At 46.7% G+C, this 22,202-nt stretch overlaps 1 protein-coding gene across 2 annotated transcripts in view; it reads right to left on the bottom strand.

Moving 5' to 3' along the window:
- magi3a (membrane associated guanylate kinase, WW and PDZ domain containing 3a) overlaps positions 1 to 22,202 on the bottom strand; it is an 83,153-nt gene that overhangs the window by 6,192 nt on the left and 54,759 nt on the right. The window contains exons 4-16 of one of the 2 annotated variants that reach the window (XM_078089723.1): positions 16,825 to 17,031; positions 14,544 to 14,706; positions 13,721 to 13,800; positions 12,992 to 13,049; positions 10,986 to 11,092; positions 7,776 to 7,973; positions 5,898 to 6,509; positions 4,118 to 4,149; positions 2,942 to 3,197; positions 2,484 to 2,578; positions 2,052 to 2,244; positions 871 to 1,074; positions 68 to 253 (exon numbers count right to left, since the gene is read on the bottom strand). In XM_078089723.1, the coding sequence (XP_077945849.1) occupies positions 68 to 253; positions 871 to 1,074; positions 2,052 to 2,244; positions 2,484 to 2,578; positions 2,942 to 3,197; positions 4,118 to 4,149; positions 5,898 to 6,509; positions 7,776 to 7,973; positions 10,986 to 11,092; positions 12,992 to 13,049; positions 13,721 to 13,800; positions 14,544 to 14,706; positions 16,825 to 17,031 (2,391 nt within the window). Of the gene's footprint in view, positions 1 to 67; positions 254 to 870; positions 1,075 to 2,051; positions 2,245 to 2,483; positions 2,579 to 2,941; positions 3,198 to 4,117; positions 4,150 to 5,897; positions 6,510 to 7,775; positions 7,977 to 10,985; positions 11,093 to 12,991; positions 13,050 to 13,720; positions 13,801 to 14,543; positions 14,707 to 16,824; positions 17,032 to 22,202 lie in introns of both variants that reach the window. The other variant, XM_078089728.1, reaches the window with a different exon arrangement.

The raw sequence follows: 22,202 nt of genomic DNA, 5'->3' as shown, positions 1-22,202 counted from the left end.
GGACCCCACAAAGCAATTTCAAAGCCTCCTTTTGGCCACTTAAATACATTCTCTTTGCCACACCTACCGTCTTCCGGCACGACAGTGAGGGTGACACAATTGCCGGCGTCTTTGATGAGCTGGACAATATCGTTGTGCGACAGCTCCATGATGGAGAGGTCGTTGACAGCGGAGATACGGTCCCCCACTTTCATCTGACCTATGCGGTCGGTGGGGCTGCCCTCGATAATACGCCCAATCTTGTGAGGTATAACTGAAACAGGGAAGCACAGATAAATCAAAACCTAATTCAGTGAGTTATGGTGTTACATAAAACACCTGGACAGAATGGGGACAAATAGGAGGAGGAGACAGCAGCTGTAGAGTACAGCTTGATACAGCGGCCCTGCGAGCTAAATGCTAACGCACACATGCTAACGCCTCACGGTGATGGCGGTGTTAACATTCTGAGTGACCGTGCCAGCATGCTTACATTTGCTAATTAGCACTAAAGACGTCCGTTGGGAATGTCATTAGTTTTGAAGGTCATAAACAAAAGACAAGATGACATTTAGACGGCATTAAATCTAAAGTTATGTGTTCACCAGAGATGTTACATTTAATTAAGGAGGGGAATAATGGATAACCTAAAATTACCCTCATAATATTCATTCATTCGTATCTATATTCTACAGAAGGGTTTGTTCATATATTATTTATGAGTCATAAAACATTTTATTCCTAGAAACATGGCGCAAATGTTTTTTCGATCCGTTTTGGAAACGTAGACAAATACAGAGAAATTGTATTGCCTATTTTCCATCAAATAACAGTTCAGTTATTAATATATAACACTGTTATTAAAAGGTGCCTGTCTTCTCGATTTCTCACCTCCGGGTGGGGGCTTGTTCTTTGACGTCAGGATGACAAAGCCGAAGCCCTCGTTGTCTTTGCGCTGCAGAGTGACGTCGAAGCACTCCGGCCGAGACGACTGGACGGCATCCGGAACCTCGACCCGCGGCATCTTGGGAGAGCTGTTGACCAGGGCGGATGCTACTCGCGGGGGCTGCTGAGCGCTCTCCTCTTCTTCCCCGTCTGACGTGGGACGACGCACAGAAACACCAGGGGATCAGTCAGCTCGTCTAAAATAATTATACAATTTGCAATCCGGACATGGCATTCTGATTAAGACGTCATACACTTCCATCTATTAACAATTATTCGTCACAACGTTCACAAATAATCCCTAAGCACAGCGGCTTTAAGGGAAGACTTTCTGCTGTGTTTATTGAACACACAAGATATAACCGTCAACTCAACATGTGAGATGAAAGCCCTTTACACTTTGTTATTCACGTGGACACGCTGATCTATGTTTGTTTTGCCGCGTCCCTGTTTTGTCAGCCGGCATCAGGAAATCTCTTTCTAAACCGCAGCGTTTGAAAGCAAAGAGCCTCACATGATTGATGCCCAATTTCTGCAACTTCAGTTTCAAAGCTGTTGTTGCGATACATCAAATCTGAAGTAATTCCAAAAAGTGCTGGTGCCATTCAAGCAGTTGTTATTTGTGGGGGTAAACAAGCCTGAATGCAGCAGGGGTTTGCGTTGATGTAAAAGAAAACGCAGCATATTCTATTTTTTCCTCCTTTGAGATGTAAATCGACTCTACCAGCTGATCTAATCCTCATTGCCCTTCGCATGGCTCCTATTAGCCTTGAAAGATAAACGCAGAGCAAAGCCGTGTTTGCAGCTTTCTATTGTCCTTGTTGGTGGATGAAAATTCTCCATTCACTGTCTTGTAATAAAAGTAAATGCAGAATCATCTATCAAAACGGAATCCTTCTTCACGGGAAGAAGTCTGCATGAAAGTCATGATCGATTCACTTTTAAGGAAGCCACCCACAACGGCGTTTAAAAGATTAGCGAACAAACGATCCCAGATCAAAGCTTCTGCTCGGAGGAGCTCCTCCGGCATGCTGATCCAGACAAAGGGTCAAAACAATAAACCGTGGCTAAAAAGCGACGACTTCTCTCAGATAAATATAGAGCTGCTTATGCAAACGCAGACCCACCCGTTTGTGTGAGTTTCCTGCGGACCGTGAGCAAGACTTGGCCGTTGCGGGCAGCGTTGGTCATCAGCTCGAGCACCTGCTTGTGGGATTTGCCCTTGACTGGCACGCCGTCAATACAGAGGAGCTCGTCCCCCGCTCGCAGGCGCCCGTCCTTCTCGGCCGCACCGAGCGGCACGATGGCGCCGATGTAGACCTGTGGAGGACACGAGAGGAACAGCTTGAGGCGCCGATCCGAGCCGGAGGGACAACTTGGGAGTCACTCGAAATCCTTTTAAGTCGCTTTGAGCGTTTGAGTTCTTGTGTTCTTTCGTGTGGAGGTTTGCTCTCTTTACTTTAACAATCTATTTTCCTACTGTCCCGTAGCGACAGCAGCAAATCTGTTAATTTAACTGAATTCAGCTGTAATATCGATGTGCCTGAGCTGCAACCTACCGGCTGATCCGGCCCCTCGCCCCCGAGGACTCTGAAGCCGAACCCCGACTCCTGGTTTCTTTTGATGAACACATCCAGGTCCTTGGTGTTGGGAGCTGCAGAGGGGAGAGAAGAGTGAAGGGACACAGGAGTAATGGTGTTTGTGGATTACGTGTTGCTGTGCAATGTGTACATCGTTTGATGGAGTGTAAGACAATGAATGAATAGATTATATCATTTTAGAAGATATTTCTGAGATAACAGAGGGATACAGACATCCATTGTCAAACGAAGTTGCGGGAAATACTATGACATTTTTAAAAATTCACATGCAGATAGAATAAATGATTGAAATAAGTTGAAGCTCTCGTCATCCATCCAAGACCATGTTGTAACGGTGACGAGTGGCCGGTCCCCTGGATTCAACAGGGTTCCGCGGGGCGTAACATACAAACACAGCTTTTATTGTGTGAACCTACGTTTGCTGTCAAGCAAGGCCTTGGACTTGATGTAGAGCTCAGATGCGTCCGGCTTGGGCGAAGACACGCGCAGCGTGTTGGCAGGGAAAGGCAGCGGGTTGGGGACCAACTCAGAGGGCCCGAGGGCCTCTATGCTGCTAAGTATCTCCTGCTGCGGCGGCGGCTGTGCGGCGGGCTGGGAGCTGGGATGAGGCATCGGCTGGGCAGCGTGTTGAGAAGTAGGCTGGGATAATGCTTGGGACATGGGAGCGGTGCACTGCAACAAAGAGCAGTGAACTGTGACTATGAATCATTACAAAAAACATACTTTTAAGAAAACTGTAAATGCCCTCCTAAATTATAAGGTTTACTAATTATTTATTAAGAATATACCATCATTGTTAATTTGTCATGTTACACAATGTAACATTTTGTATGCTATTTGAATACACAGTAGTAGTAGATTATCAAATAAACTCTTAAATAAATAGTTTACTTATGTAATCTGAATGTTATTGATATTGGCTTTTATCAGCTAAGATACAATACAAATGAATTCATATTACACAAACTGATGACAGAAAGTAGCATACATTATTGGATAGTTAGTTAATACTAATAACAAATCACTCAATTTACTCAAATGTATATCTAATCATGCTTATTAGTTGTAAACTGTAATCCATGGCATGATATATTATAGTTGTAGCTAATTCGGGAGAATTTGCTAAATATTATATTCATCTATTTTAAATAGTGCACGCACTCATTGGGATCTAACCATTAAAACTGCATGAGTAAGCTTGTTGCTGCCTCAGCTCCTATTTTAAGAGTGCAGCATGGAACGAGCTGTTGAACATGGCGTATCATCTTAAACACCCGTGCACAGAGGGATGTTAAGTTGCCAGAAGCCGGCATATTTACCCACATGCAGTTCCAGAAATAACAGCCCGGCTAATGTTGGCTCACTGAATAATGTAAGTAACAACAGCCTCCAAAAGCGCACGCAGACACACACACACACACACACACACACACACACACACACACACACACACACACACACACACACACAGGCGCTGGTGTGTTACCAAGTAAAACCATTTTCTACGAAATAAGTCAGCTGCAGTTTTATCAGTGTTTTCTTTTATGTTTTGTCCAACAAAATGGGAAAAACAAACAGACGCTTCAACTTACTGGTTTTAGTGATTTCACAGGAGATGTGTGACCTGTAAGCAGAGCGGTGGAGGCGGATGTTAGATTCTGAACTAAATTCATCCGGCAAACAACAACAAAGATCTATTCTAACAGATGGAGTAATGCCCTGCGGCTCAGGTTAATTGCTCTTAATTGCTCAGACGAGAATGTGAGAGTAAATGAATGTCTGTCTGTATGTCGGTTAGCTGGGACTGACTCCACCACGTCCCCCCGCAACACGCTGACGTTAAGCAGTACAGAAGATGACTGATAGACATCTCTCTCGCTTTCATCTCTGACAGCGAGCCACGGTCCAATCCAACCAGTAGGGGGCAGTATACACTAGCAATACAGCAACGTGTCGCCACGGGATGGGGGACACAGAGGTGACCCTTGGGCTGTGCTGTGGGAAGCGTGCATGCTGCTTCTGTGCGTTGGACGTGCCAGCTGTTTGACTGCTCTCACTGTCTGCAGCTTTTCATAACCAAACGGTCTAAATAGTTTGGTTGGGATGAATGCCTTGCAGAATATTAATTCATTATTTTTCTAAATACATAGAGGAGCTAGGGACTTAATTAGAGTATATTATTATCATTAGAGTCATTAGTCATACACCAACTACAGCGCTGGGACACATTTTACTCCAGAAGATGCTCAGAACTCCCAGTCTCACAAATGCATAACTCCTTCAAAAGTAAGGGTGGTTTTACCAGCAATGCATCAAATAATTGCAGCACACACGTAACATATATTTGGATAAATGTACAGTTTGATGATAAGAACCAACTAATAAAAGGAAAGCTAATTGCTGGGGTTTAGTTGCAACTGAATTTGGATGATTATGGAACTTTTTGTTTGATTGTCGGGCTGAGGCTGAAAAAATCCTGGCCACCCGCATTCCAAACCATAAACCTCGTCTTCTCCTTAATACGTCATGATATACATAGTGGGACTGTCCCCATAGGCGCTTCCCCACAATATGATCAATGTCCCCAAAAGACGGGTAAAAAGCCCCTTGCAGCACAGAACAGAGTCCTTTCTGTCTGATATGTGGGTGCAACGCTCTTGAATCTAGGCTACTGCATTGCAGTAAAGACAAAAAGGAACAAGCCCATCAAATCGGAGAGAGCCTCAAGTTAGACGAAGGGCAATGATTAGCCACCATGCCCCGTCTCTCCTCCCTGCCTACTCCTTCTCTCTGAGCGCAGCTCAACATGTGACTGAGGATGACTTCCTCCCTGCTCGGGAAAGCTGCACGGTGGAGGATGCAAAGTTGGTGTCAACCAGAGCGTGAAATTGCTTTATTTAACATCGGGAGAATCTGTGTGTCCCAGCAATATCTCGAGAAAAACCACAGTTCACCTCTTATTTATGAATTAAAAACATGCTACATGTTACACGGAATCCTCCTCAACTAAGTAGACCTTCTATCAACGTGGTATGCAGTTGTCTTTTCTCTCTTAAGAAATCAATTTTCACAAACCCGCGGGCGGGCTTTTCGCCTCTGTTGTTTCATTCGTTACTTTCTTTTGGGAAAAGTGAAAGCAAGAGAGACAATAATGTAGGCGTGATGAGGCTTTGTCAGGGATTGAAAAAGAAGCGTGGGACTACAGCTCTGTCTAACTCTGGGCACCAACACCTGTTTGTTGTTGGAGACAGTACCGTGATTAGATTAATATAGACCTCTGGGGTTTGACAGAAGAGATGTCACAGCGGCAGCACTGTAACCCCCGCCGTCTGCGACGTACTCTTTAGGATTAGGTAATTCCCGCCGACTCACCTCCCCTCAGCACCAGCACGCTGACCTCGCTTCCCACGGGGAGGTCTTTGAGGATGTCCACCACCTGGGAGTGGCTCAACGTCTGGACATTCTGACGGTTGATCTCCTTGATGACGTCGCCCTTCAGCAGGCCGCGGCACCACTGGGCGTCCAGGATCATCTTCACCTTTTGGCCCAGGGGGCAATCTGCGATGGCAAAGCCGAACCCCCCCGGGCCTTTTACCAAGGGCACGCTCACCAGCTCTGGCTGCAACAGGGTGGGGTCGGGGCCTTCTTGGTTGGGGACGGGGGGAAGGTGCTGTTGGTGGTGATGGTGGTGGTGGTGGTGGTGGCGACCACCATTGGTCATGGGTGGTACGGCGGCAGTCTGCCTGGAGAGGGTTCCTCCATCTGGGATCGTCTGGTGGGGGTCTTGTTGTGTGGAGGCTGAGGGGGACGGGGAAGTGTCCTTGGAGGACTCCTCGGTGCTGCTGGAGTCCTCAGGCAGGGGGTAGCCTCGGCAAAGGACCATGTCCACGTACTGGTTGATGGGGATGGACTGGAACATTTGCACCACATCAGCGTGAGTCTTCCCCAGCACACATGCCCCGTTGATGTCCACGATGACGTCACCTATAGGGACAGAGGGCTTTTTAGATGTTTGTGAAATGATCAACAGAGAGGGACAATAAAAAAGGGACACGAACAACGATGAAAAGTCATCACAATAAAAATGTTACGTTAATTATCATGCTGGATTGCTCAAGCGCAATCTGCAAAACTTCCCTTTGGAAAATTCCAAGATGTTCTTCTTAATGGAGAGGGCAAGCATGGCTATGAAATAGAGCAAGATCAAAGACAAGCCATTCCCGTCTTCCATCTTCCTTTAGGAGAGGGGGTGGGGGCTCCTCACCCTTGGCCTCGATGTAGGCCTCGATGGGCAGCTAAGTTGCTGACTGGCTAGCTGGCTGAAAGCCCAGTGGAGGATTCAACCCACCTACGCAATCAATAAGACCGCGCCGGTTCAACTCTGAAATGAGCTCACATCCCAATGTAGTGCCTGTTCATGCCCCACTATACATATTTCCAGTGACTTGACTAATAACCAACCATCTACAAGATAATAAGGCTCCTAAGCTATGAAAAAAATTCTACCCGTGGTAGTTAATGCTCCGGCCCTGTAGTCAGAAGGTCTTAAATCCAGAAGAATGTGGAATAATTCCTGTTATTACCCGACAAAATTAATTACATACGTTAGTTTTTGGGGCTTTAATCAATTCCCGTCCTTCTCAAGGGCAATGAAACATTGAAAATAATCTCCCTCACTGTTCTACTTTCATGTTAATTCTCAAAAGCTGCAGCACTGGTGTGGCTGTAAGAGCTGTCAAGGCAATCAATATCATTGTAATGTGAATCCTGAAGCGCTTCGCTGACAGTTTTTCAAATTACTACAATCGCCAAGTGATAGCCGTATTTATATATACACCAATAAAAGGGAACTTATTGAGCTAATGTGGCCCTAGTGAGAATATAGAAAGCACACCAGTGGAGCTACATGTAGCGTGGATGTCACTTTTACAGATTACTGCATTAGAACATTATGCAGATAAGCAGCCTCTGTCACCCACCAGCCTTGGCAGGGATACTCAATACGTTGTATGTGGCTGTATATAAAATCTGGATGTCAACAATAAACTGAACATGCACTTTATTGCTGGAAGTTTCCTATTTCCAGAGCTGTTCCGCAATGTGACACTGAATTTATTGAATGACAATAAAAAGCCTCTCCTTCACACTCCCAGCATTTACTCCCTGTATGACTCTGCATTATGTAGGATTGCTTCAAACTGCAGTCCAAACAGCGAGATAGATAAACAGGGGGGGTAGGGGGGGACCTACCTGAGGCGATCTTGTTGTCATGCGCGGCGGGCCCATCGGGAAGGACGTTTTTCACCTGAAGGAATTCGTCGGGTCGGTCTCCTCCGATGATTGTGAACCCGAAGCCCTGGGAGCTTTTTCTAAGCGCGGCCTGCAGGATGGAGCCCTGCAGCTGGGAAGGATCTCGCGTGAAGGCGCGCGCCCCCCTGCTGGGCTCCTCTGCTGTACGGATGACGAGGGAAAAAGGAGGAGAGAGGTCGGTGAGAGGCAACGGGACCATCCATGTGGCCTGAGTATCCAGGCGTCTGCGAAAATGAGCTTGTGGTATGAAGCGAAACTGAAAAACCAAGTGGCTTGTGTCTCCATCTTATCAACATTTACTGTGACAACGTGTCCGACAGCACGTCACTCACTGCTGGTATTTACATGAACACTCAGAGAACTCCGGAGCTTTTTTTTTTTTTGCAAAGCCAATGGACATCCACTTATTGCAAGATCTCTACATTTTTCCCCAGTCTCACTGCAAACCAGCGTTTCTTCTCACTGCAGTGATAAATGAATCCTGAAGCTGGCATTATCAAGGTCAAACCTTTCATTGCAAGTTTTCTTTGTGGTGCCTGCAGGATGAATAAATGGAACGACTTTTTAGAAGAGACGATAGGAATTCTAATAGACTGTGTGTGTGTGTGTGTGTGTGTGTGTGTGTGTGAGTAAAATAGCAAGATAAGAGCAATACGGCAGAGAGAAACAGAGTTAGCCTCGACAGAAAGAGAGACGGCCCACCCTCCCCTGTGCTGTGAGCCTATGAGATTGGGAGTCATGTGCCGTGTCCGTGCATGCTGGGCAGTTCCCACACTGATGGAGGAACATCAATCTCATTAGGGACGGTACAGATAGAAGCACCCCCCCCCCCCCTCTTCCTACTCTCATGTGTCAGGGGATTGAGATTTGCATAATTGCGTTGCAATTGGCTGATGAACATGACCGCTCTGAATATAAGAAAAAAAGGGTTCCTGACAACTGTATCAGAGATATTTTCTAGATTGCTGTTGTGCGAGGGTACGCAGGCATAGCTTGAAATTCCTCATGAAAATTTAAGGCGGGAGCGTGCGTGCGTGTCTACTGGCTGTCAGCAATGTTTCTCACAGGTTTCCCTCATGTAGGAAACACTGACAAGAGGAGTGAAGGCAGAGCGGGGTGTGTGTGTGTGTGTGTGTGTGTGTGCGGGGGGGGCGGTGAGTTGATTACATGAAATGTCAGACAGGTCCGTCAGCGTGTTAATTATGGCTGAGCACAGTGCTGCGCTTTGCTCCTGTGGCATTGTCTCAGAGGTGAGGCGAGCCAGCCTTGTCAAAACAGTGTTTAGGTGCCACCTCACGTACGTCCGCCACGCGAGGGCTCGGGGGGGGGGGGGGGGCTGCTAGCCGTTAATTGTCATTAACCAGGGTAGGGAAGGTGGGGAGGAGAGGGGGTGGGGGGCAGTGGGCAGAGGAAATATCGTCCGCGGACTGCAGAGACTCTGGGAGGCGGGCGTTTCCGCGTTCAACAGAGTGAGGCGGACAGTTCTGTCCGGCGGCCGTCTGAAATCCAGAGGCCGGTGTGAATACTGATGCGGCCGCGCTTTGTGTGTGTGAGCGCACAGGAGAGCACAACAATTGGCACCCCTGTCACAACGGCACAGCTTCGCCGGTGACCGAAAATAGGCTGATTTGAACATCCACGCAGCATCCTAAAATGGTGAACAGATACCCAGAAGAAATGATATTGATGATCATAGGTCACATTCAAGTCGCCCTCCCGTTTCTTTGTTCTTAAGAGATCTCTGAACTGCTGTGAGTGACCGGGGCGAGAGCATTTTTGTAAAAGACCTCAGAGCTCTCCCTATTTCAACTCGTCAAAGTGAATTCCGCCGACCAGCGAAGCGCTGCTCCATTAATCAAATTGAATAGCATCGCTGTTTATCGGCAGCGCGTCAACTGGTGGATCCTCTTTCAGACGGACATCTCAGCGTGGAGGAGATGATAAAAGTGCTTGGATAACAGATCTAATGCCTTATTATGTTTGTCTTTTTTCTTCACTGTACAAAAAAGCTAAGTGTCTCAATAAGGGCTTCTTCAAACTGCTCCCAGCTAGAAAGGCTGGGAGAGAAGGGAAAACACAGAATGAATATCAAAAGCTTTTGGCCAATCAGATTATCTACATTAGCCTCGTCGTGAGAGGCTCATGATAACTCTACTTGGTAGAGAAGTTCTATATCTGAGGGAGGGAGACATGTTGGTCAACATGGCCAAATGATAGAAAATGAATACACAGCACTTTTTTACCATTATGATTAAAGAGCCTTTCTCTCCCAGTTCAGCTCGATAACGGTCTCCCTACTGAACTGGTATCTTGATAAAAATGTTGCAGCAGCATCATAAAACTCCACTGGTTTGAGTGTGTTCCTTGACTTTCTTCGGGGGAACTTGATTATTTGGCTTTTTGAGGAAATTGCCATGTCAATAGTAGGTTTATAGAGAGGATTAAATGTAATCCCTTAATTCAATTTCTTTTTTTAAATTGGGTACGAGATTATTTAAAGTTTCTAATTGGGTTTCGAACTGAATCCCTGTTGGCGCAACCTGGTCTAATAAGGGCCTACAGCCACTATTCAGTTCTAATAATAGACTAAAGAAGTCAAGAATAAAATATTCATTCTATATGTGTTACTTTGGTTGCTCTCTCTCTCTCTCTCTCTCTCTCTCTCTCTCTCAAAGTGCAACATGCAAATGATCTTGATTCCTGTCTATTTCCCTGATGACCGGTTAGACTAAAACCCTAAAAAACGCAAAAAAAAAAGTTTTGAAAGCCTGAACATGAACATAAATTAAAGCGAGAGTTCTTCGGTCTCAATATAAACCGATATACCATGACAATGAATGTAAACAATATAAACAGATATACCATGATGAAAGATGTGTGTAAAACCACTAGATCAATGTCTATTACGTTAACGTCATCCTACATTGCAATAATGTATCATGACAACCTTCTTACCTGTAAACAAAAAAAAGACTTAGAAATGCATTGGCTTGAAAAACGCCTCTACCCTTTGCCATTGGTTACATAACATTGGAGGTGATAATAAATAATCAGTGAGAGGATGAGAATAATCTCATTCCATGGCTGATCTTTGCTTACTTGCAACCTGCTGCGTGAAACAGTTATTTGTGCTCCGCGGCGCGTGGTTACCTGAGGGTGTGGCTGCTGGCAGCAGTACCGCAGTTGGAACGTCAGCGCTCAAATTTCTCTTCGCCTCCTGCACTGGATTCTCAAACTGGGTCTTCTGGTTGATGTGGCTGAAGAGGGATAACAACAGCGGATGAAGAAAAAGATGAACTGTGACACAGTTGTTGGATAAAACTGAAGGTAATGAATGATTGAATCCTGTTTTTGTTGCCATACCACTAATCACATGCCAGATAAGGTCTCTTTGTTGTCTGTGGTCTCATGTCTGACCTCACAGAGCACAGCTTGTCCACTGATGCTGTCCTGTCATGCAAACTTGTGATTTGACTATGAGTGCTGGATTTAAAGGGAACCTATGCTGGGTAGACTGCATGTGATCTAGCATACAGGTTTTTCTAAAACAGTATTTAAACCAGTAATCCACACCTGTCTAAGCCGTGTAACACAAAAAGATGGCTTGAGAGTATATCTAAAAATAAAAAAAGATGAATTGACCCCCTCAGTGAATTCAAAGACTCAAAATTGGATCGAGAGGATCATTGCCGTGATCGTCCGCTTTGCTCAATGCTTTGTAATCCCAGGATCAAAAGATTAAATCAACTGCACACGGATGAAGGGACAATATGCTCCGTGAATAGAGGAAGACGTAGACGTTGCTTAAACAGCGCTGAAAATAAACAGCTCAGCTTTCTCAGGATCAGCAGCCATAGCCAGAGGAATTTACACTAAAACGCAATCTAAAAACAATTAACTGAGCATTTAGAATTAACACCTGTGTGCCGAAACCTTTCCCGCTACCTGGATAAAAGGTCCCTCAGCGGCTGGATGGTAATAGAGAGTGGTAGCTCATCTGCGTAATGAGCTCCAGCGGTTGTAAATCCCGCTCATGAGACAGCACCTCGGGAAGGCCAAAGGCACTGATGCTGCGCCGAGAATCAGCCACATGCTGAGGCGCTGATGTGTGGATGTGTGCGTGCGTGCGAAAAAGCTGCCCATGACTCATCGCACAGAGATACCCTCCCTCCCCATTAAGGCTGGAGCGATAAACATTTCCCTCGCTTTCATTTCCTCCCTGTCGAACCGTCTCACCCCTCGCTTCGCCGGCACCTCGGGTTTTGTTTGTGATCATCTCGTTCGGCCGTTCATTTGCAATCAAAATTTGCCGGACGGAGACAGGGAGGAGGCAGCCTCTCGGTGACCCTCTTGCATAAAGATGCGCCCCCCCCCCCCCCCCACCGCCACCACATCCCCCCTTCCCTGCGGGTCTCACTCTGTTCGACCACAGTAGTGAAACAAAAATGGAACATTGTGCCCCTTGTTTACACTCTTGATCTGAATGGAATCTCGCCCTTTGTTTCCCTCTCAGGGACCCTAAACCTTCATTGTCTGTTGCTGCCTCACTGTCTTCTCTTTCACACGCACACACACAACACACACACAAAGCTGTAAACCATCAGTGTTATCTGGGATGACATTATTGGTTTCTGCAGGACTGTGGGAAACAACCGTATGGACAATAGCACATGCCACTTTCACATATCCCACGGGGCCCTTAACATTCACACATGGCCCTCGTCCACGTCTGCAATTCAGCTGCACGGCTTTGTGTTGCAGACGATGGGGAGGTACGAACACCCATCGGTTCTGAGAAGTGCAATTTTACACTCAACCAGTAGTTTCAGGTCTTCTTCGTTGAAGCCTCATGTTCAGTTAGTCGATTCCGTTCCCATTTACCGCAAAATAGACAAAACGCCAGGATATGCTGTAGTACGTAGCTACACCGCGATCGACGCCATGCAAACCACAGCCCCGTCCAGTCCGGTAGTTGGCCGTGTTTTCAGTTCATGGAAGTAAATTTTGACATTTTTGCCACTTGACGGAACCTTCAGACCTCAACAGACACACGGGGACAGAGTATGAGCAAGCAGCAGGGCTCATTATTTACTTCCAGCACAATCCACAGCGGTAACCCCCTGGGTCCCCTTATGCCCCGGGAGAAGTTTACTCACTCTACGTAGTAGGTGCCGAACTGCGGGTCCTCGATCTTTTCCCAACCGTAGGGCAGCTCTGGTGGGAGAACAGAGAGCGAGAGGACAGATGTGAATCGTTTGAGATGCTGCTGAGGCGCCACACGGACAATTGGACACACGCAGCGAGCCGTGGTGCTTCGACTCACAGAATGCACACCTGCACCTGGGAAAAAGGAGTCTGTTTTTTTTTATTTTTATACCACTGTGTGTTCAGGGCTTAATGCATATTGCTGGAGAGGCAGGGAGAGAAGCAGGAAACGCTGTCGTTGTTACATAGCCGCCCTGGAACATAACTGCCTTTCCTTCCAGCGGTGTGTGTGTGTGTGTGTGTGTGTGTGTGCAACAGCCTGAGTCTTTGCGTCTGTGTGACAAACACATGCTGCTCAGTGGAGATTTTAACGCAAGAGGGGACCTGGGAAATTGCCTTTTGAAAGATGCTGCACTGATGAGCTCCCCGCATGTGTCCCAGAAGCCATTAGCGGTAGATGGACTTGAGGTTTGTTCTGTGTCGCCGGCACAACTGTGTCGACCAGGACCGCTCGGGTGTTCAATCGCCGTCTGTTAGCCGGCGGCCTCATCAGAGATCCAGAGATGTGGACGCTGCTCCGTGCAGCGGGGAGTTGAGATGAGGCTAAAGTGTGTCCGGTCAGCGAGGACTGATGGCTAAAAGACGCAAACCTCACCGCCTATCCGCGGATATCGCCTCACCTCCTTCGACGCATTTCTCGGGAGGCTTGGCCTTCTTGGCGAGTCGGGGGTCCAGCCAGGTTGTGGTCTTGCTGTTGTGACTAAAGTGCAGATAGGGAGACACACCGGTTTCAGGCTTCAGTCAAAATCATTTCACAGGAATGTGAGATAGTGAGACAATCAAGCAATTAGTGCAGAGCCGATAACTCTCAGGAGCCACCGTACCCCAGGAGCTTTATCAAGCAAACAGAGCCAACTTCTTATCTCGTTGGATCAAACGGCTTATTTAAAAAGACTTCATATTTTAACTAGCTTAAAAGACCCTTTGAGGTAAAATGACAGAGAGAGAGAAAGAGAGGTAGAAAGTGGCACAAAGTAAATAAGGAAGAAAAAGGGGGAATGCATGAAGCACTTAAAGCGTAAGCGGCGGCAGAGATCATAAACGGCACGACTGAGAGAGAGCAGGTCACGGGTGGCGAGCTTCATTTAGTCTGATCTATTGATTTAGCAGCGGGCAGCGGCACCTGGCTCCGTCAGACTGCCTGGCCGCCGCGCTAACGGGCCAGGCAAACAAAGCGGGTCTGCTGCTTCCAGCGGCAACCAACAAACCCGACATCAAACGCGGGGGGGGGGAAACAACAGAGAAGTGTAATCAAGAACAACACGGCAGCCATTGCCAAGCCCTGCGGATAGCTTCCATGTGCACGACAACAGCTCAGGGGAGACCAAACCGCCTTCTCTCCCGGGTAGGGATGCGGGTGGGAGACACACACACACACACACACAGGTAGAATTGGGACAGCAACACCACCAAAACAATGCAAGCAGGAGAAAGGTCACTTACTCTATGAAATAAACCATGCCCGTCTCCGTGTAGGCCATCTCCCACTTCTTCGGCAAAGCCTCCTGACCTTCGTCCGGCGTGGTCCAAACGCGCACGTCCATGGCCGCGGCGGACTGGTTGTAGCTGGGCACCGTCTTCCTCCACTCCGCCTGCTCCTTGTGCTCTGCGGCCCGGCACGGCGAGAGGGACGCAGGCATGGAGACAGAAAGAGGAATGGGTTGGCAGTAGAGGTACGGGAGGTGGTAGAAGGAGTACGAGACGGGAGGTGAGAATCCGGCGCCATTGGGGCTCCTCTGTGCTCCTCGCATCTCTCCCCGCTGCTGACGCCGCTCCAGTGGACCGTCCTGCGTGCACTGCGCGGACGGTTGCATCCACGAGGGAGGAAAAGGGGGTAGAGAAAGAGAGCGAGGGACAGACAGAGGGAGTACACAGCGAGAGGAAGGAAGCGCAGCGATTGCCATAGGATTTGCATGTCAGGAGGGATGTACTGGGATCTGCCTGCCGGGCAAGGGCGCGAGCTGACCAACGCATCCACCCAGCCGCGGGAGCCACATAACAACTCCAGCCGCATCATACAGGCTGCTTCATGTGTGTGTCTGTATTTGCCTAATCTTGATGTGTGTGTGTGTGTGTGTGTGTGAGAGCCTTTCTGTGCAATGCTCTTATCTGCAGGTTTACATCTGGCTGCGTGTGACCCAGCTTCATAATGGCATTGAATGCCCAGTCTGTTTGGCTGGGATAATTGAAATGGGAAGAGACAGCTGTTGACTGGAAGAAGCCATGGGCATTTTTGGGATTTGGGAAAATTGGGGCCTCTTGCTTTTATTTTTATCATGGAACTACAGAGGGGATTTTTTTGCACTTATAAAGTCAAACTATTATTATAACTATGACTAACTATTAAAACTATGACTACATACAGACACTCGCTTGAGGGCACAACAGCTTTCAACCCTTAAATAAATGATCAATGCCGCAGATTAAGGCACGCGGGCTTCAGAAAGTGGTGAGTCTGCCAACAAAAGGAGAACAATAACGCATGACGCATTTCAGAACTACCTTCATGACATGGTGATAATCCATTTCTCTGACTATTTTACATACATCCTCACCACTGTAACTATTACATACATCCACAAACTGCATTGGAGATCCGACAACTCGTGAGTAACAGAATTGAGAGTGACATCCTTCTACAAAGAGTGTTTTTTCGTGGCTGGGCCATCATTACTGCCCAGGGCCAAAGAGATGATGTGTCTCTGACAACGTTTCTCTCTTTTGCTTTTGGATGTCGGATGAGCAGTTGCACGCTCGCTATTTTTTTTTTTACAAGCGTCACCCTCCTCCCTCGACATGTAACCAATGTCTCAGTGGGAAGTTGCTTTCCCTCCTTCCTGCGGATGCTCGATAAGGTTCGTGCAGTATTGTAACACACGCGGATCAAGGTCGTTAAAATGGATCAGCACATTGTCCTATATTTTCATGCAGATTACCATTGTTTATTAAGTTGTAACTGTATTTTATGAAGTCATAAAGGCACACAGCATTACAATTCTTAGTCATCTCGCATTGTTTAAAATGCTTTGCAATCCTGGCAGTTACTTTGTTTTATTATGGACAAGACGCTCAGTCTTGCTAATTGTGAAGCAGTTATCCTCACATGCCGTTTGGCCATTCCCCGGGTCGTTGTTTGAGTGGAGTGGCTCACTTTGGCTAAACCATCTGGCGTGGCGCTGCCATGCAACACGACGGGTCAGAGGCCCGACATTGCTGCCATATCAGCTGAGGGACCCCCGCTCCAACTGGGGAAGCCGAGGGCCAGAAGACTGTTCTGCTTTAAGCGGGCCATGATGAGAGATTATAGTTATCATGTTACATGTTGGCCCGCAACGCTGACCGTATACTGTTATTTAACTTGTAGCGTAATAGTAACACAGCGGTTGGATGTTTCCTAACTGCTTCCACATTGAGGACTATTCTCCATTAGCTGAACCATGTTTAGATTTTGCTTGTGTCATGAGCCGTGTGAGGACAATCAAGCAACAACCGAGTCCACCCGTCTTACCGAGGAACTGCGTCCGTTGGTCTCAGCCAGCCACTTTGACTGATTCTTGACTTTGCAGTGCTGCGATTTAGTGCTGACCTTGCACACTGAACAGCTATACCACAATGTTTGTTCGGAGAAGAGAATGATAAAGAGGAAAGAAAAAAACAAGCTGCACAATAACTAGCTGTTAGAACCACAGAAGCAGTAAAAGAAGAAGACCAAGGCGATTCTCACCAGCTAAGCCGTTCGACATCGGAGGCCTTTCGTCGTCCTCCTCCTCCTCCGGTGCGACGCTGTCCTTTCTGTCCATCTTGCTGACAGAGGTTGTGCGTTTTCGCTGGACTTCGGAGTCAAATTCCTCGTCAAACAGGACTTGGTCCACCAAGTCCGGCTGCACGGGGCTGGGCTCTGCGGGGGGCTTAGGGGTCCCATAGTAGTTGCCTGGAACCAACAGAGGGAGACAGCGGAACCCGTGAATAGGTTTTACTCGTAGAAGACTTCTTCGATGACGTGCGGCGAATAATCGCTTTGAACCCTCCACCTTACACTCAGCTAACCCCGTCTAATCCCACCCCAACCGCACGACAGACCCTCGTGGGGTTGGGCCTGGACCGCCGTGCTCGGAGGAGTTTTCTACCCCTAAGGGAAACATTTGAGCATAACGACAATACGCATAGGCACAAAGGGAAAATATTGTAGGAATGAATTGCCGATGTTGTCTTGACAGAACGCCACATAAAAAGAAAAAGGCAATCAAGCCGCGATGCAGAATGACGACGACTTTGTTGATACCAGCTCGAGCTGTAGCATGATAATTTGTACTGCTTCCTTCACAAAGGAGGCGCCAAGGTAGCCCCCCCCCCCCCCCCCCCCCCTCCGATTGCCCCTTTAGGTCCATCAGCTTTCTTTTTGCTGTCATGCCGGCGCCTAAGGCGGCAAACAGCCTCACACCACAGAGTCCTCCTCCACTACTGGAGAGGGGTGACCCACTTTACAACTCGCCACCTTCTCTCGTCCTGCAAGAGAATAATGAATAAGAGAGAGTATGAAAACTTCAAACCACATGAGAGGAAATAGTTGGGAAGGTACGGTACAAATATTGACTTTCTCTGTGAATCCACAGTCCTCCGGTGTGTGTGTGTGTGTGTGTGTGTGTGTGTGTGTGTGTTTGAGAGGGAGCTGTGTCTGAGTGGCTTAACATCGCATTGTAGCAGTTAAAGGGTACACCAGGGACCGGACAGCCACCGCGATGACGTCCACAGGAAGGACTGATGGCAGCAGAGAGAGAGAGGGGGGGGGGGGGGGGGCGGTTGCAATGGAATGAGGGTCCCACACCAACCCAAACAAAAAAAAAATCTTGCCTTAATAAAAAAAAAAAGTGAAATAATACATTTTACAACGTGCTTTTAAGCCATAATTCCGACATGCTAAATAAACAATTAACAAAAGAGTGGAATTTATCTGAGCGCTGCGTGAAGCGATGTATTAAAATTGATTATGGCAATTAATTTCATTCGCGTCCAAATGTATGAAGTATTAATTTTGGTACCTTATCAAAAACCATTAAATCCTGTACTAGGTTTGTAATTAATTGCATGCTTACTAACGGAATGCTAAAGGAGGGAATACAATGAGAAGCGGTAATTAGCTGTGTGCACTCTGAAGCTCAGTCACAAGTAGCATCCGTAAGTACCTATTAGCAAGGAGAAGGGAGACGGTGGCTACAAAAAGGACCCACAATGTGATAAATCATGTTGTAATCACACTGTACTAATGAGTCACATTCATTGACAATAATTAATAACATTCAGTGTGGATGTAAAAATATGAAACGGAAAAGACGTCAATTGCCATTTTCAGGTGATTATACGCTAAGTGAAAACATACCCATTAATACCATATTTAAATTATGTCAATAACCCCCTCTTGCCCCCCTTAATATTACACACTGTTCTTTGGAAGTTTAACAAGATAAAGTTTAATTTAGTCGTTATATGCGTATATGAAAACTGCACATAGCGGTTTTATCAGTTGTGTCATAATCATCAAAAACAGCAACAACGGGTAACAGAAATGGGCTCTACAGGTGAATAATTCATATTCTAATTCAGAAATGGTGACCACATTGTAAATAAATAACGTATAAAAGTATAGTATCGTAATGCTTGGGGGGTGGGGGGGGGGGGCAAACTCTATGTTCTAATAAAAAAGCAAAAATACAAAATATGAACCTGAAAATGGCCAATATATATCGCCTTTAACGTGCGACAGAAACAACTACATCAAAACAGCACAAAGAGAAAAGAAATCTCCGTTTGTATAAATGATCGGGCCTGTCAGAAAGTGTCAGTTTCACCACTGACGTTTGCTTGTAAACGAGCCCTATATTGCTTTGCGTGGATGGAATTTCTTTTATTTGATGTTCAGGCCATTTTGCCATCGACCCTCCACTATTAGACAAGCAGACAGCAGCGAGCAGTTTGCCCGGTTCATCATCCAAATTCAATTCGGTTCTAACCGCCATCGCAGCAGCTCATCTGCTGCTGCGCTTCCCCTCTCGAGCGAAAACACTAATCTGACTAAACCTGTCTGTTGTCCCGACGCATGATTCCGCCTCATCAACAAATGTCCGATGTCTCATTACCGGGACAAAGGCCGGCCCTATCGGGACGCCAGAGCACATTCTAAAATCAGTCCTCCTTTGAATGAGATGTCTGCTTACCCTGATTATGCCGCCGCAACGCTTCCACCTTAATTACTGCTTTAGATTAATGGGCTGTAGAGGAAAAAAAAAAAAAGAGCCTGGGAGCCACCTTGTTATTCTACAATATGTTTAACTGGATCGCCCACTCACAAGCACTTCACCTTTGACCATTTACAACACGTGCATACAGATGATATTTCACATGAGGAGCAAACGTCTCTCAGTGGATTCACATCATGATGGATTCATTATTTATTACATTGCAGAAGAAAATTGTGTTTAAGATGAAGAACTACAGAGAAAATGTTTTGTGGGAATATCTTTTGGAGATCACATGCTCATCCCAGCGGGGGGTTTCTCTCTGCGTCATAGTGGTGTATAAAGAGTATCTTGTTGATTCATTCAGCTTTATTGTTCAAACGCCTACATCCGAAACTCTGCTGAGAGGAGGACGCTGATTAAATCAATCTACTGGCTTACAAGATCACTCCGTCTGTGTGCATGTATACACAGTCAGCGCAGAGCTGGAAATATGTTCTCAGTGCTTCTCGAACAAAACTTTACCGTATGGTTGTTCCACGCCGACTATTCATTAACTGAATCATCGAGATTTGAGTTGACCGGAGGCCGGTAGCAACGAGTAACAATTACTCTGTGAAACATTTTTACTCACTTATTTATGCAGCTTATAGAGTATAATGTTAGTGCTATATTATATGATCTCACTTGAGAGATACAAACTGGCAAATAACTGGACTAGAAGTATAAAACAGCTTAATTATATCGTATCATATACGTTATAGCTCTATTGATATTGGTGTTTAACCTATTAGAAGCAAAGCTTTGTCTTAAAGAGAAGAAAGGGACAGTGGATTAAAATACCACTGCTCATCACACTGCAAAATTAAACATTCCCTAACAGGGCCTGTTAGGGAATTACACAGCTTTTGTGTTGAAGTTGTGTTCAACGGCAGTAAACGGCAGTAAAAAGCAGTTACATGTCAAAGGGAAGTACGATTTTGTTTTTGCTTTTTAAAAGATGAAATATGCATGACTAAAGCCATGCGTGCGTAATGGTGAGAAAGAATGTATGAGTGTGTGTGTGAGCGAGTGTGTGTAAGCGAGAGAGTGAGTCACATCATCCGTTTTAGTCAGCAGCTGTCAGCATATCTCATCTCCAACTTGTGGGAATCTGATAAAAAATGAGTAAAACTGTGACCAGAATTGAATCTGCAGTGAGGCAACTTAATCACACTACTATGGTCGTGAGGAAAAAAAAAACGTGTTGCAAAGATTCATGCAAATGCCGCTCATTTAGCAATGCGGCATTTGCGTCTTCTCTCGTGGCATTTTCGAGGAGACATCAAGGGGTTATTCGGGGACACAGCCATGACCAGCAACCCCCCCCCCGCTCCCCAACCCTAAACCCCCGCTGACTCTTTGAACCTGCCAGCCAGTAATCACTGAGGACGTGTGCCACTCTCTCCTGGGCGGTGCCCTCGCTGCCGGGCGCCGCATCACTAGCTGCCAGTGCCACAGGCGGGTGAGGCCCATCTCGTGCTCCAGGCGCTGGCACCGGGCTCCAGTCCTGCTCGCCATGGACGCCCACACTTCACAAGCCAACCTTGTTAACCTCGCATTCCTTTACTTACCCGTCCTTGTGTGTGTGTGTGTGTGTGTGTGTGTATTTGGCAAACAGCTCCACGATCCGCTGCCAGGTGACCCGGCTCTCATCCTCTCTGGGTTACCGTATAGTCTGCGCAGCGACGCTCAATGGAAATGATCATTTATTTTTCTCCCAATTGATGTTCACCCATACTAATCCCTCTCTCTCTCTCTCTAACCCACCACTCATTATTTTGGCATCTTATTTCACTTGGAAGTGCAACCACAACAACACCACTCCGACTCTTATGGTATCAACAGAGGGGTCCTGAGAGCGGGGGCACTTCTTAATCCTTCAGGTCTCTGATTTGTTGGTTCCCAGGACTGAGCAGCTGCTGCTAAGGCAGCACCTTTTGCACCCTCGCTCCTCTGTGACTTCCTGCCCCTTGGCCCCCGTTTCTATCTAATCCACAGCGATTCAGCTTTGCCTCAGAGCTTCACGAAGCCCATCAGAACAAAAAAAACCCCATTATGAAATGGTTGTTGGCAATGGGGAAAGTCAATGGTCATTTATTTTCCAGTTAAGTCCACGATTGTATGGGGGAGTACACTATGTGTCGCACAGACAAAGTATTACAAGTAATACTCACACATTGGCACTTACGTCACTGCGTAAAAAAAAGAAAACTGGCAACCTAATCCCTCTTTGTTTCCTGTGCCGTTTAAAAAACGTCCCCCATCCACTTTACCAGCGGCAGAGGTCAACTTCACCACTACGACCTGCGGGATTTGAGCATGTAATGGATTATTGCAGGGGAGCGATGTCATAAACACACAATTGCCCTCTCTCATGCTCGGCTGAGTACTTTCTTAATATCGGCCTGGCGGAATACCTCCATATTACAGCGATACGACAGCCACACTCGCTGAAACAGTCACTGTCTCAGATGTTGGCTCGGGTAGAGCAGTGGGAGTGGGTGTCTTTGTTACAGACTAACCATGGATACATCCAGCCCCTGTTGCTCACTGGTTTGGGGGATTAGTCACAACGTGGCTGCCCAGATGTTTCCATTCAATTTAACACATTTACAGTAAGTGACAAGTAAATAGCACATAGAAGGAGAGAGATAGAGGGGGAGAGAGAGAAAGAGAGAGAGAGAGAGAGAGAGAGAGAGGTGGTTTATGAAGAAAAGTGGGGATGAAGTTCAGGTTTTAACTGAACCACGATCCTCCATTTTTACAGCATGGAAACAATCAAACACAACAAAACAAAGAAAGACATAAAAAGAATGAGTACTATAAC

Source organism: Gasterosteus aculeatus, chromosome 2 (assembly GCF_964276395.1).
Source record: "Gasterosteus aculeatus chromosome 2, fGasAcu3.hap1.1, whole genome shotgun sequence".
Classification (NCBI taxonomy): Eukaryota; Metazoa; Chordata; class Actinopteri; order Perciformes; family Gasterosteidae; genus Gasterosteus; species Gasterosteus aculeatus.
This window is presented reverse-complemented; position numbering and strand designations above follow the sequence as displayed.